Source organism: Lepidochelys olivacea, assembly GCF_965140295.1.
Source record: "Lepidochelys olivacea isolate rLepOli2 genome assembly, chromosome: 12".
Lineage (NCBI taxonomy): Eukaryota > Metazoa > Chordata > Testudines > Cheloniidae > Lepidochelys > Lepidochelys olivacea.
This window is the reverse complement of record NC_140422.1, coordinates 1833227-1851230: the sequence shown is the minus strand read 5'-3', so window position 1 is coordinate 1851230 and position 18004 is coordinate 1833227. Positions and strand designations below refer to the sequence as shown.

At 53.9% G+C, this 18004-nt stretch overlaps 1 protein-coding gene across 2 annotated transcripts in view; it reads left to right on the top strand.

Moving 5' to 3' along the window:
• The window catches only part of CARMIL2 (capping protein regulator and myosin 1 linker 2), a 138545-nt gene that overhangs the window by 37761 nt on the left and 82780 nt on the right, over positions 1-18004 (top strand). For both annotated transcript variants that reach the window (XM_084644406.1, XM_084644407.1), the window contains exons 12-15: positions 3280-3366; positions 8797-8906; positions 9844-9921; positions 12043-12119. In XM_084644406.1, the coding sequence (XP_084500532.1) occupies positions 3280-3366; positions 8797-8906; positions 9844-9921; positions 12043-12119 (352 nt within the window). The remainder of the gene's footprint in view (positions 1-3279; positions 3367-8796; positions 8907-9843; positions 9922-12042; positions 12120-18004) is intronic.

Here is an 18004-nt window from a genome sequence, read left to right as displayed (position 1 = left end):
ATTCCCTTCCAGAGCCTGCACCCATCCTGCACCCCAATCCCCTGCCCCAGCCCAGAGCCTGTACCCAAACTCTATCCCAGAGCCTGCATCCCAGACCCCATCCCCCACCAAACTCCCTCCCAGAACCTGACCTCTCACCCCTTCTGCACCCAAACTCCCTCTCAGAGCCTGCCTCCCCACCCCTTCGTGCACCCCAATCGCCTGAACCCCAGACGCCCCCCCACAAACTCCCTCCCAGAGCCTTAGGCAGGTGTGTGTGGGGAGTTTGGGGGGGGGATGTTTCTGGGCACCACCAAAATTTCTACAAACCTGCCTCCCCTGCTTCCAGCGAAGGGTTGGGTGTGTGGATAAAGCACAGTAGCTACGCCAGCAAGCCTGTAGCTTGGGGCGTGCGGTGAGGAGCACTGGGACACACACTCACCCGCTAATGTCTCGCTCCCTGGCCCGCAGCCTCTTCACTCGTCCTGGAGAGGGCAGATGTGTGAAGTGCGTCTTGAGAACAGTGGGCAGGCTCAGTCTGTGCTGCCCCGCACAGGGCTCTTGACTTCCTTCTGCTTCCAGCAGGCCCTCAGCTGAGCATCCCTGAACCGGCAGCCGTGGTGCCCACCTTCCCATGGGAGTGCAAGGAGGGAGAGAGCGAGTGCTAAGGCAGGGTCGCTGTGGGGCTGGGAGGTTGATAGATTGTGAGTTTTGTGTATTTAATTAGTGTCACCGCAGGAGAGAGGACCTAAATTCTAACCCTATTTAAAGATAAATCCTAACGACTTGCTAGAAACCAAGAGATTCCTTTCTGGCTAGGCACGAACTCACACGTTCCTTACAACATAGTGCATCTCCGTCTGAACTGTCTCCTCGCCCTCCCACGCTGCAGCCTTTCGGCTGCTTGCTCCATTCCTTTTCAATGTGTGACGCCCCCCCTTCCATCAGGACCAAGACAGGGGTTTGGCTGGATCAGAGCAGGGCATTACTTCATTGGGTTAGGTACCCTTGCTTTTGGCAAGTGCCTTGTACCTGATGCTTCCTAGGCAGGTAAACCCTCCTGGCGAGCTGCCAGCACTGACCAGTGGGTGCGGGAAGATGCCTTCCCCTCCTTCCCAGCCCTAGCACGAAGGGTAACATCCTTTGGCCTGTTTGACCTCTGGCTCATGTTGCTGCACTTGCATGAATTGACACCAGTTCTTTGCCTGTTACATTTTACTGCCTATTTATCACTTTCTTAGGGCTTGTCTGCATGGGGAATGCAGGGCAAGCTAGTGGGAAGTAGTCAGAGTGGGAATTGAAGGCATACTGTCCCCAGCTTTATCCCTCCCTGTGTAGATGAGCCCTTAGTGTTGGCCCCCTAGTGGGGGCTGGTCTGCCCCACCACGGTAGCTCTGCTGTTTCCTCGGGAAGAACTCTCTCTCTCTCTCAGAGAAGCGGGTGCTGTGAATAGGGGAAGGTGGGAACAAATTGATGAGCATGCCAACGTAACAAATCCCCCAGGTGCTGTGTATATGGGGCAGTCACGGACTGTATGTTGTGGCAGAGACGGGGCTGGCAAGTGTCTGTTTAGTATGTACATAGATGGTGCATGTGATATTTCTCTAAGCGCTGCCTGCAGGGAATGCTCATGCCTCGGGTGAGGGAGCTGGTAGGGGTCTGGCAAGCAGCGTACATCGGGGCTCTGCATGCCCCTGCTGTGTCCAAGTGCCTTCCTGCCCTGCCCTAGGAACAGAAGACGACCGTAGCTCTTTCAGCATGTTTTCCGCAGCGCGCAGCGCCTGTCCCTGGCCCCGTCAGCCCCTTGCTGGTTGATTTGTGTTTGTCATGCTGCGCGTTACCGTCAGGAGGGCTCGGCTCTCGGTCAGACACCGGCTCGGGAGAGCAACCCTGTGAGCTGTACTGAGGTCTGTACTGGAGGCTGCGTCCCCAGTGCTGGCCGCAGGGCCTACGTGGCAATGCCGGGGGAGCCCCTCGCGGCAGTTGCTGCGGCTCTGTGAGACGACCGCCTGTGTGGATCCACGCGATGTGTCTGAGCTCACCGCGGCTTGCGGTGTGGTGATGAGGCCTTGCACCGTATGCCCTGCTGTGGGGCAGGAGAGATACAGCCCCAGGTCCCTAGCTCTCCAGGCCCTGGTGTGTCTGTCACCCAGAGATGCCATGGAAGGCAAGTGTTGGTTTCCCTGCAGCATGCGGAGTCGGGGGCAGCACGTGCCTTGGGCTCTAGGCTGCTGTCTGACCTCCTTTGTGTCTGATTTTAGGGCTGGATCCTGCAAACACATAGGCTTGCTCTACACATAAAACTTATACCAGGATAGCTGTGTTGATCAGGGGTGCAGGACCCCCGCCCCAGCAAACCCCCCAGTGCAGATGCAGCTCTGCTGACAGAAGGTGTCTGTCAGTGAAGGTAACGTCGTTTGGGGCAGTTCCTTCGCTGGCAGAGCTCTTCCTCCTGGTGGCGTGTGCTGTGTCTAGACTAGGGACGTGGCAGGTGGGAGCATGTCTAGCTGGGCTGAGAGACAGACTTGTGCTAACTTCGCACAAGCTCAGGCGCTAACAGTAGCAGTGTGGTGGTAGTGACGTGAGTGGTGGTTCGGGCTCGCCGCCCCAGCCTGAGCCTGAGCCCACCTGACCCTCCCGGCTCTGAGCTCGGGTGCTAGCTAGCCTGAGCTGCCGCCTGCCACAGCACCTGCTCTGCTGTTTGTAGCATGCCAGCTCAGGCGAAGCCAGCCCAGGTCTGCCTAGCCAGGCTGGAGGCTCGCTTCCAGCTGCAGTGTAGCAAACCCTGAGCGGCCATGCTGACATGGGCTCTGCAGTGGAGAAATGGCCTTACTCCTGGGCCTGAAGTGCCTGGGCCTCGCACAACACCCAGGCCAAGGTGTTTGCAGGATTGATCCTTCTCTTAGAGAAGCAATGCTTGGGGGGCCACGCAGAGTCATGTGCCCCTCCAGATTTCTGCTAGCGTTTGCGGGCCAGGGCCCCTCCGTGTGCAGCAGCTCCTGGAGCTGGTGAGCTGCAAGCTGCGGCCGCTGGGAGAGGCGGCAGCAAACTTCTGGGAGCTGCAGGGTGGGGCTGCTGAGGGTAAGGGAGGAGTGTGACTCAAGCTTTAAATTGTGCCCCCCCCCCCATCAGCATGTACCAGTTGTCTCAACTTACAGGCCCCTTGGGATGGGGACTTGTGGCATCAGAGCCGGAAGCATGTAGCCGGTGGCTGACGAGCGACGATGCTCTATGGCTGTGGGTGCAATGGCTGAGCCCCTGTCGCCTGTCTGCTCTCAGGCCCCTCTGCTCTCTCCTCAGGGATAACTGCATTCAGCCAGTACATTGAGAAACGCACCAAGGGCCTGCGCAGCCTCAACTTCTCTAGGACTTCGCTGACTGCCAAAGGTATATACAGATATAGAGAAGCATAGATCTGGAAGGGACCTCGAGAGGGCTCTAGTCCAGTCCCCTGCACTCATGGCAGGACTAAGTATTATCTAGACCATCCCTGAGAGGTGTTTGTCCAACCTGATCTTAAAAACCCCAATGATGGAGATTCCACAACCTCCCTAGGAAATTTATCCCAGTGCTTCACCACCCTGACAGTTAAGAAGTTTTTCCTAATGTCCAACCTAAACCTCCCTTGATGCAAAGTAATCAGATTGCTTCTTGTCCTGTCCTCAGAAGAAATTTTTTTCTCCCTCCTCCTTGTAACAACCTTTTAGGTACTTGAAAACTGTTATCATGTCCCCCCTCAGTCTTCTCTTCTCCAGACTAACCAAACCCAGTTTTTTCAGTCTTCCCTCGTAGGTCATGTTTTCTAGACCTTTAATCATTTTTGTTGCTCTTCTCTGGACTTTCTCCAATTTTTCCACATCTTTCCTAAAATGTGGTGCCCAGAACTGGAAATAATATTCCAGCTGAGGCCTAATTACTTCTAGTGTCTTGCTTACAATACTCCTGCTAATGATGTTCGCTTGTTTTTCAACAGTGTTACACTGTTGACTCATATTGAGCTTGTGGTCCACTATGACCCCCAGATCCCTTTCCACAGTACTCCTTCGTAGGCAGTCATTTCCCATTTTGTATGTGAGCAACTGATCATTCCCTCCTGTAGTAAGGTAGACACCCACTCCTGCCCTGAGGGGCTTAAAACAGTCCTGGAGAGGGCTGGGGCTGTGGGCTAGAAGCTGGGCCGATTGGGGAAGTGGCCACAGCTGGGCCATGCCCCAATCAGGTCACAGCTGGCCTGTATAAGAAGGCCAGGGCAGCCAGAAGTAGACTCTCTCTTCCTCCCTTTAGAGGGAGAAAGGCCTGGTTGCTGGGCAGCTTGAGAGAGGGTGTATCTGATGTGGAGCAGGGCTGGGGAGCTCCAGCCTGAAAAGCCCCCAGGCTGCAGGCCAAGAGTAAGGCCAAATAGGTACTGGGGTTGCAGGGGGCAGCCCACGGGTAGGCAGAGGCAGCAGGTCCAAACCCCTTCCCCTGTGATGAGTGGCTGATACACTGCAGTCTGCCCAGGGAGCGGGGCTAAGTGAGGACTGGCAGTAGCCAAGACTGAGATGAAGTGGGGATAGTGGGTGGGGGGTTCCTCTGGGTGGGGAGACCCTGAGACTGAGGGGTTATTGCCAGAGGGGCAGCACCCCAGACAAAAGGGCACCGGGTCCGGGAGGGATATGGGGGGCCAGTGACAGGTGGGGCACCGACCTGCAGAGGGTGCTCTGGAGGCTGGTGAGCTAATTCCCAAGGACGACCAGCAGGAGGTGCCGCAGGGGTGAGTCCCACCTGCTTAGAAGTGGTGGAGAATGCGGGCAGAGACAGCCCGCCCCTGATATAAGGGAAGGCAAGGACTAGGACTAGTGTCTTGAGAGACATTGGGTGGAGAAGATAGAACCCAGACATCCTGGGGTGTATTTTGCGGAGGCCCCAGGGGTTAATGTTGGTTGGAGTCCGGGGTCAGGGCCCGGGCCAAAGGGGGTTGATGACCCACAGGGACTATGGGAGGAGCAGAGGGCCCTCCGTAGACAGTTGGGGCAGCTGGCGAGGGAGCAGCGGGCCCTAGTAAGACTTCTCCGCCAGGAGTTTCAAGGATGGTGGGGGATGCTGGGTGTCCGAGCCAGGAGGCCAGTGGCAGAACAAAGGACGTGTTACGCCTGCAGAAAACAGGGACATTTGAAAAGGGATTGTCCCTACTGGGACGGGGGCAGGGCGCCTCGCCTGGAGGAGAGACAGGGACAATTCCTGCGGACAGTCGCTGGGTGAGGGAACGTGGGTAGCTGCCAACCTCTTGGGCCTGTGGGCAGAAAGGCCACTTGCGGTGGGTATGCCCAGGCCAGAGGGACACGGAAAGGTCTAGGGCAGCGAGGAGGCAGAGGGCCTGTTGGGGCTGCTGGACACTGGGCCACATAAGGATGCACTGCCTCAGGGGAACTGAGGAGAGGCTGGAGGAGGTTCATGTGGGCCTGGAAGGACCAAAACTGAAGGAGGTGACCGCCCGGATGGAGGGAACCCTGCAGGAGGTGGGCACCCAGACAATCAAAGGGCCAGTCACCGAGGATGAGACCCAGACCATGTGGGCCCAGTGGGAGGCCAGGACTCAGGTGGGGGGAGCCCATGTAACAGTGGGAACGCAGACCCAGGGGGAAGAGAGTCTGGAAAACCCGGATGTACAGGCATGGCTGGAGGCCGCAGATCGGGCCCGCCGGAGGGTGGAGACCCAGGTCCAGGAGATGTCCCAAGCCTGGGAGGCTGCAGAGAAGAGATGCACAAGCCTGGAGGGGTGACCATGGAAGGCTAATTTTGGGGAGCCCAGGCTGAGGTGCCCCCCTTCCCGCAGGGGTGGAGGTTTTGAGGGGGTGTGTGTAGCAGGGTAGACACCTGCTCCTGCCCTGAGGGGCTTACAACAGCACAGGAGAGGCCTGGGGCTGAGGGCTAGAAGCTGGGCTGATTGGGGAAGTGGCCACAGCTGGGCCACACCCCAATCAGGCCACAGCTGGCCTGTATAAGAAGGCCAGGGCAGCCAGGAGTAGAGACTCTCTCTCTCTCTCTCTGCCTTTAGCAGGAGAAGGGCCTGGTTGCTGGGGAGCTTGAGAGAGTACCTGAGGTAGAGCGGGGCTGGGGAGCTCCAGCCTGGGACCCCCCGCCCCAGGCTGCAGGCCAAGAGTAAGGCCAAATAGGTACTGGGGTTGCAGGGGGCAGCCCACGGGTAGGCAGAGGCAGCAGGTCCAAACCCCTTCCCCTGTGATGAGTGGCTGATACACTGCAGTCTGCCCAGGGAGCGGGGCTAAGTGAGGACTGGCAGCAGCCAAGACTGAGGTGAAGTGGGGATAGTGGACGGTGGGTTCCCCTGGGTGAGGAGATCCTGAGACTGAGGGGTTACTGCCAGAGGGGCAGCACCCCAGACAAAAGGGCACTGAGTCCAGGAGGGACACGGGGGGGCCAGTGACAGGCGGGACACTGACCTGCAGAGGGTGCTCTGGAGGCTGGTAAGCTAATTCCCAAGGACGACCAGCAGGAGGTGCCACAGGGGTGAGTCCCACCTGTTTACACTTCTGATGTGGAGTACTTTGCATTTGTCCTTATTGAATTTCATCCTATTTACTTCAGACCATTTCTCCAGTTTGTCCAGATCATTTTGAATTTTAATCCTGTCCTCCAAAGCACTTGCAACCCCTCGCAGCTTGGTATCGTCTGCAAACTTTATAAGCGTACTCTCTACGCCATTACTTAAATCATTGATTAAGATATTGAACAGAACCAGAACCGATCCTTGCGGGACTTCACTTGTTGTGCCCTTACAGCATGACTGTGAACCGCTGATAACTACTCTCTGGGAACGATTTTCCAACCAGTTATGCACCCACCTTATAGTAGCTCCATCTAGGTTGTATTTCTAAAGTCAAGATATACCACATCTATCGCTTCCCCTCCCCCCCCCCACAAGGCTTGTTATCCTGTCAAAGAAAGCTATCAGGTTGGTTTGTCATGATTTGTTCTTGACAAATCCATGCTGACCATTATTTATCACCTTATTATCGTCTAGGTGTTTGCAAATTGATTGCTTAGTTATTTTCTCCATTATCTTTCCTGGTACAGAAGTTAAGCTGGCTGGTCTGTAATTCCCCAGGTTGTCCTTATTTCCCTTTTTATAGATGGGCACTATATTTGCCCTTTTCCAGTCTTCTGGAACGTCTCCCGTCTTCCATGGCTTTTCAAAGATAATTGCTAATGGCTCAGATATCTCTTCAGTCAGCTCCTTGAGTATTCTAGGATGCATTTCATCAGACCCTGATGATTTGAAGACCTCTAACTTGTCTAAGTAATTTTTGACTTATTCTTTCCCTATTTTGGAAATGATCCTACCTCATTTTCACTGGCATTCACTATATTAGACGTTCGGTTTTCACCAAGAAGATTGGTGGTGATGGAAACAAAGAAGTCATTAAGCACCTCTGCCGTTTCCACATTTTCTGTTAATGTCTCTCTTCTCCCCCCACCCCCCTAACGCCCATTGAGTAACGGGCCTACTCTGACCTTGGTCTTTCTCTTGCTTCTAATGTATTTGTAGAATTTTTTCTTGTTTCCTTTTATGTTCCTAGCTAGTTTGATTTCATTTTGTGCCTTGGCTTTTCTAATTTTGTCCCTACATACTTGTGTTATTTGTTTATATTCATCCTTTGTATTTTGACTGAGTTTCCACCTTTTGTAGGACTCTCTTTTGAGTTTTAGATCAATGAAGATCTCCTGGTTAAGCCAGGGTGGTCTCTTGCCGTACTTCTTATCTTTCCCACGCAGTGGAATAGTTTGTTCTTGTGCCCATAATAATATTTCTTTGAAAAACCGCCAACTGTCTTCAATTGTTTTTCCCCTTAGACTTGCTTCCCATGGGATTTTGCCTACCAATTCCCTGACTTTGCTAAAGTCTGCCTTCTTGAAATCCATTGTCTTTATTGTGCTGTTATCCCTCCTACCATTTCTTAGAATCATGAACGCCACCATTTCATGATCACTTTCACCCAAGTTGCTTTTCACTTTCAAATTCTCAACCTGTTCCTCCCTATTTGTCAAAATCAAATCTAGAACAGTCTCCCCCGTAGTAGCTTTCTCCCACAAAAAATTGTCTCCCATACATTCCAAGAACTCATTGGATGATCTGTGCCCTGCTGTGGTGGTTTCCCAACAGATGTTTGGGTAGTTGAAGTCCCCCATCACCACCAAGTTCTGTGCTTTGGATGTGTCTTGATGGGGTTTGCGTTGGTTTCTGGGATGGGGCAGGGCTCACAAAACCTCCTCGCTGCCTTTGGGACCCTTTACAGGAGCCAGAGGGCTCCAGGCTAGCACGGGAAACCTTCCCACAAGAGTGTGAAAGAGGGTGGCGGGGCTGCCCTGGCCTGCATTTCCCCTGGAGCCACCATGCTGGGCCCCAGGCCTCTTCGGTCAGTGTCCCTCTGCATTCCTCTTGCCAAGGGGTCAGGCCTCAACAGCCCAGTCTAGCCCTAACTGTGGAATGACTGATCTTGGTCCTAGGCGCTCTTGGCTTGGGCACTGCCCAAGTGCGTGTGCAGGGGGCCCCCTTTCAAAGTCAGGTGGCCAAAGAGCTCTGGTGGGTGCTGTGGACACTATGTGGGAGGGCTGGCTCTGAGTCCCAGCGGCTCCCAGGGGGGTTTAAGGAGAGAATTCCGCTGTGGGATGGTCCCTCTTCACCTGCCATGTCTCGGCAGTCTGAACCAAGCAGGGCTCTGGGATTGCAGGGTTTCTAACATGACAATGTCCTTCTCTGCTCTGCATCCACTCTTGGATCCCCACCATGCTCACTGGCTTCTCCCTTCCCTCGGGCAGGAGCGAGCACTTTATGCCAGTCCCTTGCATCTAATGGAATCTTCAGCGCCTCACTTCAGCACCTGGATCTCTCGGGGAATCCTGGCATCTTTACCACGGACGATGCCAGCGTACGTATAAATAGCTCCCTGCAGGTAGGAAGGTCCAAGCCAGAGAAACGCAACTAAAACCTGAGCAGCGTGTACAGTGAGCTGAGATGTCTCTTCTCTCTCCCTCTCGCTCTGGGCAATGGGAGGCGTGGTGGCAGCTCAGACGTACCTGCTGGGGTGGGGCTAAAAGTAGCAGAGACCCCATGGCAGCACAGGTCAGGGCAGGCTTGCTGCATGTGGGTGTTAACTCAGGTTGCTAGCCTGCTCCGGGGTCCATGCTGCTCTTGGTCCCCAAGCTAGCTAGGCTAACGCTAGTGCAGATAAGCCTCCCCGAGCTGCAGTCACATCTCTGATGGGAGTGAAGACTCTCTCTAGCGTGTGTTGCATTTTCTGGAGGTTTAACGATTTAGGTCAGAAGAGTCTGGCCCATCAGCTGGGTCTGTTGTTGGGGTTTGGTCAGATTTTTGGGCTGCCCCCTTTGACATTTGATGCCAAAATGTTCAGAAGGGGCTATTGCTTTTTGGGTGCCCACTTGAGACCCTGTGCCCAGCCCCCACAGCTCCTGTGGACTCCTGTGGGAGCTCAGTGTCTTCAAAAGCCCCCCAAATCAGAGGCCACTCTTGGCAAATCTATTGCAGGTCATTTTGGCCAAGCAGCCAACTCCATTTCTGCTTCCCCTGGCGCTGCTGCCCAGGGGAAGGGGCTGACTGGGGAGGAGGAGGTGCTTGGGGGAAGGAGAGTCTGGGTTCACCCCCAGGCTGGTTTGTTTCCTTCTCGCTTTCTTGGGCTGAACGTTAACCCTGCCAAACCCCAGGAGAAAGGCTGTCTGTCTGTGAGCCAGGCTCACTCCTGATTCCTGGGCAGGAATGTCCTGCAGTCAGCCCCAGGTGCGAGGAGACGCTGCCTCTAGAAAAACCCTTCCAGCAGACCCTTAAATCCACGTCTTCTCTCCCCACAGAGCTTGCACAGCTTCCTCAGCCATGCGAACTTGGTGTCTCATCTCAACCTGGCCGGCACAGACTGTGCTTTGGATGCAGTAAGTAGCAAGGGGCTATTCTCCACTCATCTGTGCTGAGGGGACCTTCCTTCTTGCCATCTGCGTCACTGCAGCCCCTGCCGTGTGCCTGGCCCTGCAAACCAGAGTCACTGTGCAGGGTGTGCAGCCCAAGAGGCAGACGAGTATATTTCTGCCTCCCAGGGCTGGCCTTTCCCATCCCTGGGCCTCGGTCCTCCTTGGGCAGAGGCAATTGAGCTGCTGGTGCCTGCGGAACTCCCAGGCCTGGTCCTAGCCCTAGCTGAGGCAGAATGAAATCGTAGTTTGCTGTGGTGTACTGGAAGTCTCGTGCGTTATTGATCAGGAATGAATGAATGCAGCAGGTACTTCCCCTTTGGATGTAAATCTTGGCACTGGCATCCAAGGTTGGAACAGCCTCGGTGCTGTAATTTATGGCTGGACCTTAAATTACATCAGATATTGGTGCTTTGGGATAGCTCCCTCTGCCAAAGTCATGCTTCCAGATGAGCCTTCCAACTCCTTGTATTTCCCTCGCTGTCCCTGCTGCATGTAGGTCTGGTTATTTACCTTGGAAAGGGGGCAGGATTGTAAAATGCTGTTCTGCGCTGGAAAGTGGAAAGAAAAGGAGGACTTGTGGCACCTTAGAGACTCTAGTCTTAGTCTCTAAGGTGCCACAAGTCCTCCTTTTCCTTTTGCGAATACAGACTGACACGGCTGTTACTCTGAAATCTGGAAAGTGGGTCTCTGTGATCAGCCAGTGTGCTTATTTAAACAGCCAGCCCTGCAGACTCCTTTGGGGACTCAGTCAGCTGGTCTCATGTGCCTGCCTTCTGCAGGCCAAAACACACCTTGTGGGACCCCTGCCCCACTGCCTCCAGCTGCATTGCACTTTGCAGCCTCTAGGTGCGTAGGGCCTGGTATTCAGTGGGAGCTGCAGGTGCCGATATCTCTGAAAATCAGACCGTTAATCACCCATTCTGTGGCTGGCTAAGAGGGACTCTGGCTCCGGCTCCCTCTCCCTGGGCTGGACCTGCCCTGTAAGGCCTGCGGAGTAAAAAGCAGCAAACGTGTACCCAACTCACTCGAGTTGGCAGCTCTGCCCCTGAGATGCGCTGGGAGCCATTTTGGACCACTGTCGCTTTCTATAGCAGAGCCGCATGTCCTAGCATGCAGGGACTTGTCTGTGTCAGACAACACAACCAGTGGATTGCAGAGGATTAGTGACAGAGGAAGGCTGGCCTAGTGGTGAGAGTGCTAGCCTGGGACTTGGGCAACCTGTCTCAATTCCCTCCCCCGCCCCATCCTTCACCTAGGCTCTGTGCCACTATTTCCCCCTGTGTGCAGTGGGGGTAGTAGCCCTGCCCTACCTCACGGGGCGTGCTCAGATACTGTGGTGATGGGGGGGGGGGGCTGTATAAATTGCTTAGCTGGATGGATAGAGACCACATATGGCCAGGCCTAGTGGTGAGGGTCCTTATCGCCCATCTGTGGTGTGTGATTGGTGCTGTCCAGTACCCAGAGGCAGCCTCAACCCCCTTGCCATGACAGCAAGGCTTGTGCCCAGCAGCCTGGCTGAGCAGCAAATGGCTCTCTGAGCCAGGTGAGAGGGGAGCTCAGTTCTGCCAGGGCTAATGCAGCATTTCTGCCTTCGGAGAGTTAGCCCTGGTGGCCTTTGTGGGATGGTCTGGGCGGAGAGGGAGGGAGACTTGGTTTGCGTGGGCGAAATGACTGAGGAGGGACAGGGACAGCCAACAGGGGAAAGACTTGAAGGTGGGGGGAGCCAGGTGGCCCTTCCTGGTGTCCCCACTGAAGGGGGAGTAGCTGGGGAAAGGAAGCCCTGTAAACAGGGTAGTGTAGTCAGGGGTGGGGAGGACAGCTCCCAGCTGTGCATGGTGCTTGTCTGCAGGGGGCATGGTCCCAGAAACATGAGGGTGGGGAAAGCTCAGGACGTCCTGTGGGGGGCAGGATGCCCCAGACCTGTGTTTTCCCAATATGTTCCATCACTCTGCTGTGTGATAGGGGTTGTGTCTAATGTGGGGAGGAGGGTTCATGGCCTGTGGAGCTATGCTGAACACTGCCTGGCTTAGAGCCCGCGCACTGGCCCGGCCTGTTGTCTCATACACTTCTAATTTCCATTTCAAGCTGTTTGGTGCATTGGCCCTCGGATGCTGTGCCAACCTCGCCCACCTGGATCTCTCCAAAAACGTGTACTCTCACAAGTAAGCCTCAGATTCACTCCCTCTGTCGTCCGTGTCTAGTGAAGTCTGGCCCCAGAGATTTTGTGTGTGTCTGCTGTAAGTCATTGTGTCTATGGCTGAATGCAGTGACTGCCCAATGCAGTGACCGTGACTTCTTGGAGCAGTTAATCATAGAATATCAGGGTTGGAAGGGACCTCAGGAGATCATCTAGTCCAACCCCCTGCTCAAAGCAGGACCAATCCCCAATTTTTTTTGCCCCAGATCCCTAAATGGCCCCCTCAAGGATTGAACTCACAACCCTGGGTTTAGCAGGCCCATGCTCAAACAGCTGAGCTATCCCTCCCCCCATGGGGGGGAACTCCCTTTCCAGGCTGCTGTGGCTGTGCTTAGTAACCTGTTTGAAAATAGCAGGAGGAAAATAAATCCCATCCCTCCCTCTGCGTGCACGGCAGCATGCGGTCCTGGGAGCAGACATAACATGCTAATGGGTGCAGCAAAATGACTGATTTCAGTTTAGCTTGAGCCTCTTCCTGATCAGTTAAAGCCAAGCCAAAATCAGCCTCGCTAAACTCAAGTAAAAGCGTCCACATGGCCTTTTTGCATCGGCATAACTAAATGGGTTTAGACTCACCCCTTAAATTAAGCCAATGATGCTTCCTCCTGAAGAGCAGCCTGTAGGTTGCAAGTCCTTTTGGGGGACAGACCCCTGGGAATGTGCTGTGGGAAGAACAATGTGCAGGACGGAAATGCAAAGGATCTTTGTGAACATTAATTTTGATGACCATCGAAGGGTATTTCAAAAATAATTTACCTATGCATTTTTTTATATTCTAGTTTATATATTTCTCCCCGCCCCCTCCTCTGGCACCTGCTTGCATTAGAGGGCGGCTTCTCTTGTCGTATCAACCTTATTTGTGCCTCAAGAGTTGGAGGTTTTCATGCCGGTCTCAGTGTGGCAGCAGGTGTGGTTTGGGGCTGACTGGTGGGAGATGCAGGTTCATTTCCTACCCGGGCTGCCCACACCCTGAGTACACTGCTCTTTGTAGACACGAATACTTCCCTCCCACGAAAGGTTTGTGCCCTTTTCAGCTTCTTCACAATAGCTCCTTTTTCCCCAGGGGTTTTTTAATCTTAAAACTATCCTGAGTATCAAGTCTTGTTGTCTGTATCTTTGCTGGAGGGCTCCCTGGATGACCAGAGAACTGGGGTGGGATCTCTCTCAGCCCAATAATGAAGTGACTGGTCTGTTTGAACCTTTCACAAAGATTTTTTTTCTCCCAACAGTTCCGTGGGCATTTTAGTTCAATAGATATTAGCAAAAACGAGCAGAAAACAAAAAGCTCTAATGACTCAATTTCCTTGCCCTGCTCAATAGCTCTGCCTTTAGAGTCATAGAAGATTAGGGTTGCAAGAGACCCCAAGAGGTCACCTAGTCCAACTCCCTGCTCAAAGCAGGACCAACCCCAACTAAATCATCCCAGCCAAGGCTTTGTCAAGTTGGGCCTATAACAGGGTGCAACTCACCTCTGCGGCGCCTCCTGCTGGTCATACAGGAATTAGCTCTTTTTACCAGCTCTGGAGACCTCTGCCAGCGTCTCACCGTCACTGGACCCCATGTCTCTCCCAGACCCCGGTGCCCTTTTACCCAGGGTGCTGCCCCTCCAGGCAATATCCTGCAGATCTGGGTCTCCCCACCCCAGGGAACCCCCCACCCTCTATCCCCAACTTGCCTCAGCCTATGCTCTACTGCCAGTCACCATCTAGCCCCCTTTCACTGGGGCCGACTGCAGTCTGTATAAGCTAGTCATTGTAGGCAAAAGGGGTTTGGACCTGCTGCCTCTGCCTACCCTTGGGCTGCCCTGTTGCAACCCCAGTACCCTGTCTTAGGCTGTCTGCCAGGCCTGCAGGTTGGGGCTTTTCCAGTCTGGAGCCTCCCAGCTCCCATGGCCTTCCCCAGCCCCGCTTCACCTCAGGTACCCTGGTATGCTCCCCAGCAGCCAAGCCCATCACCCTCCACAGCTAGAGGAGACTCTGTGTGCTCCTAGCCCACTGCCCTCTTATAAGGGCCAGCTGGGCCCTGATTAAGCCAGCTTCGGCCTGATTGTGGCATGGCCCCCAGCAGAGGCTGCTTCTCCCAATCAACCCCGCTTTTCCTTTCCTGCCACAGCCCTCTCCCCGGGCTGTTTTAAGCCTTTTAAGGCAGGAGCGGGTGACCACCCCACTACAGGGCCTTAAAAATCTCTGAGGATGGAGATTCCACTAGCTCCATAGGTGACCCATTCCAGTGCTTCACCACCCTCCTAGTGAAATAGTGTTTCCTAATATCCAACCTAGACCTCCCCCACTGCAACTTGAGACCATTACTCCTTGTTCTGTCATCTGCCACCACTGAGAACAGCCGAACTCCATCCTCTTTGCAACCCCCCGCTTCAGGCAGTTGAAGGCTGCTATCAAATCCTCCCTCACTCTTCTCTTCTGCAGACTAAATAACCCCAGTTCCCTCAGCCTCTCCTCATAAGTCATGTGCTCCAGCCCCCTGATCATTTTCATTGTCCTCCGCTGGACTCTCTCTCCAATTTGTCCACATCCCTTCTGTAGCGGGGGGACCAAAACTGGACGCCGTACTCCAGGTGTGTCCTCACCAGTGCCGAATAGAGGGGAGTAATCACGGCCCTCGATCTGCTGGCAATGCTCCTACTAATACAGCCCAATGTGCCGTTGGCCTTCTTGGCAACAAGGGCGCGCTGCTGACTCACCCAGCCATAGGCGGAGCTATATGGGCCCCTGGTGCCCCACAAGCAGCTCCCTGTCCCCGGAGTCACCGTCTGCCGTGGAGAGGCCCCAGCGCTGAGCGGCTCCCAGCCCCTAGGCCAGGAACCCCTGCCAATGGGAGCTGCAGGGGCCGACGCCAGAGCTGCCTGGCTGTGCCTCCACGGCGTGGGGGGAAGGGAGCCGCAGGCAGAGAGAGCTGCAGGAGTCTGTCACTGTCCGACAGACACAGCCAGGGGGTTGTGGGGATGGATAGATGGAGCCGGGGGTGGGGGAAAGGAGCCTCGATGGGCACCCCTGGGCTGGCATAAAATACACAGTACAGAGGGGGCTTCCTGAGGGGGCTATAGCAACACCCCCCCACAGAGCAGATCCAGTCTCTGGCTGGCTCCATCCAAAGACCCCCCACAACCCTCTGCCCCCCCTGAGAGGGCCCCAATGGCCTCTGTGCCCCTGTCACCCCTCACCAGAGAGCCCCCCCTTTTGTGCCAGACAACTCCCCTCCCCCACGGCCTCCCCTGCTCCAGAGCTCCCTACAATCTCCCCCTTTGCCTCCCCCCCACCTCCAGCCCATTGGCCGGGAGGCTCCCAGTCTATTGGCCAGCGCTGCCAATGGGAGCTGCACCTGAGGCAGGGGGCCTGCTTCATAGGCGTGCACAGCACATTTCATTAGGGTGCGCACCCAGGGAATTTTATTTATCTATTTATTTTTAAAGGCAAACATTTAGCACATACTTTTCCACACTGAAAAAAACCAGTAACCTAGTTAATAATTATAATAATAATGATATCCACCCATAGAATTAATGAAGAATGTGTGTATACTGTATATGAGATTATTATATGAGAAATGAAAATAAGCTTGCTTTGGGATTCTACAAGGCACTTATTTAACTACTTTTGGTACCCTGAGTAATGATAACACTTATTGCAAATCACATAAACAGGGATCTCATGGTCCCCTTCCTTCACCCCCTTGCAAAGGCACAGGTGTTAGTGCTGGCTGACCTAGGGCTGCCGAAAACCCTATGGGCAAAACATACGGAAAGAAGAGGGTCAATTTATACAGAGGGCTGAGGGGGGACTCCCACAGTGCATTAATTAACACTTAATAAATTCATCAAAATTAAATACATTACTGAGATAAGAACCTGTAATGGCAACTTTACTTCATGAGAAGCTCCAGAGAAAGAAGACCTAGAGGGAGTAATGGTAGGGGGAATCCCAGGGAAACCAAAGGGGCTGGTAGAGAGAGCAGACAGAGAACAAGGCTGGAGGCAGAGTGGCTGCAGGGTTGGCCCAGTCTTCTGCATCTCACCTGTGGGTGGAGACACCGATCTCTAGCACTGTAAGAGGGAACAATAGAATGGAATGCCCAGACGAATGAATGACTAGAGTACAATTTCCTAAGGGACCCATACCCTTGCAGAGCATTTCTAGCTCTGACATTTACATTTCTACATGGTTTGGCCCACAGAAATAAAAATTTGCACATCTTCCATGTGTTTTTGGACCAATGGGAAAAAAACCAGTTACAATTCAAGTGACTTTTAAAAGATGCAGACCTGCCTGGCCGTGCCTCCAAAGCGCCGGCAGAGGGAGTCACAGGTGAGCAAGCCCCAGTCATTAGGACCACAGGCCCAGCAATTCTCTGGGTATTTAATTTCACTGAGGCAAGTAATTCAATCTACTCTTCCTTTCCAGACAGTTTGTGGCTTTTTCTGTAAGAAAACTTACAATTTCTTTGCAAAGAAGTCCATTTATAGTTTTTTCACTTGAAGTATATTTTCTGGTTGTTCATAAGCTCATTTATTTTGTTAACTCGGTTTCTTAGACAATTTTAAAAGTCACTTGAATTGTACCTGTTTTTTTCCATTGGTCCAAAAACACATGGAAAATGTGCAGACTTCTCTGTCACTGCCATTTTAAAATGAAGATTGATGTCTTTCTAAGACCTGCTCTCGCTTAGCCAGCTGGTCTGGGCTTGGTGCAGGAGTCACTGGCTAAGGATCTCTGGGCTGGGCTGGGCTGGGCTGGAGGGCAGATTGGCTGGTCTTAAGGGTTCTCTCAAGCCCTAGCAGCTTGGAATGCTGCCAGCGTAGCACCATTTTGCAGATGCTCCAAATAAGGTTGCCAACTTTCTACTTGCACAAAACCAAACACCCTTGCCCTATCCCTCCTCCAAGGCCCCACCCCTTCTCTGAGGCCCTACCTCTGCTCACTCCATCCACCTTCACTAACTCGTTCATTTTCACTGGGCTGTGTGACAGGGTCGGGCTAGATAGCTGTAGGAGAGTAATAGAAGGCAGATATATCAGCCCCAGGTTAAGTAGGTCCCTTTTCCCTGGGTAAGATAACAGGGAAGGTTCCCGAACAATCAGGAACCTTCTGGAGATCATTAAGATGACAGGCTGATTAAAACACCTGCAGCCAATCAAGAAGTTGCTAGAATCAATTAAGGCAAGTTAATCAGGGCACCTGGCTTTAAAAAGGAGCTCATTTCAGTTTGTGGTGCGCGTGTAAGGGGCAAGAGGCGCTAGGAGCGAGAATGCAGACTGTTAGAGGACTGAGGTGTACAAGCATTATCAGACACCAGGAGGAAGGTCCTGTGGTGAGGATAAAGAAGGGGTTGGGAGGAGGCCATGGGGAAGTAGCCCAGGGAGTTGTAGCTGTCACACAGCTGTTCCAGGAGGCACTCTAGACAGCTGCATTCCACAGGGCCCTGGGCTGGAACCCGGAGTAGAGGGCGGACCCGGGTTCCCCCCAAATCCTCCCAACTCCTGGTCAGACACAGGAGGAGTTGACCTGGACTGTGGGTTCATGAAAACAGCCAAACTGAGGGCTGCCGTGAAGCTCCAAGGCGAGCAAATCCTTGGCCAATAAGCACAAGACCCACCAAGGTAGAGGAGGAACTTTGTCACAGCTGGGGCAGGGGGTTTGGGTGCGGGAGGGGGTGAGGGCTCTGGCTTGGGGAGCAAGCTCTAGGTTGAGGCCAGAAACGAGGAGTTCAGGGTGTGGGAGGGGGCGCCAGGCTGAGGCTGTGAGTTGGGATGCGGGAGAGGGTGAGGGCTCCAGCTGGGGTTGTGGGCTCTGGAGTGGGGCCAGGGATGAGGGATTTGGGGTGCAGGAGGGGGCT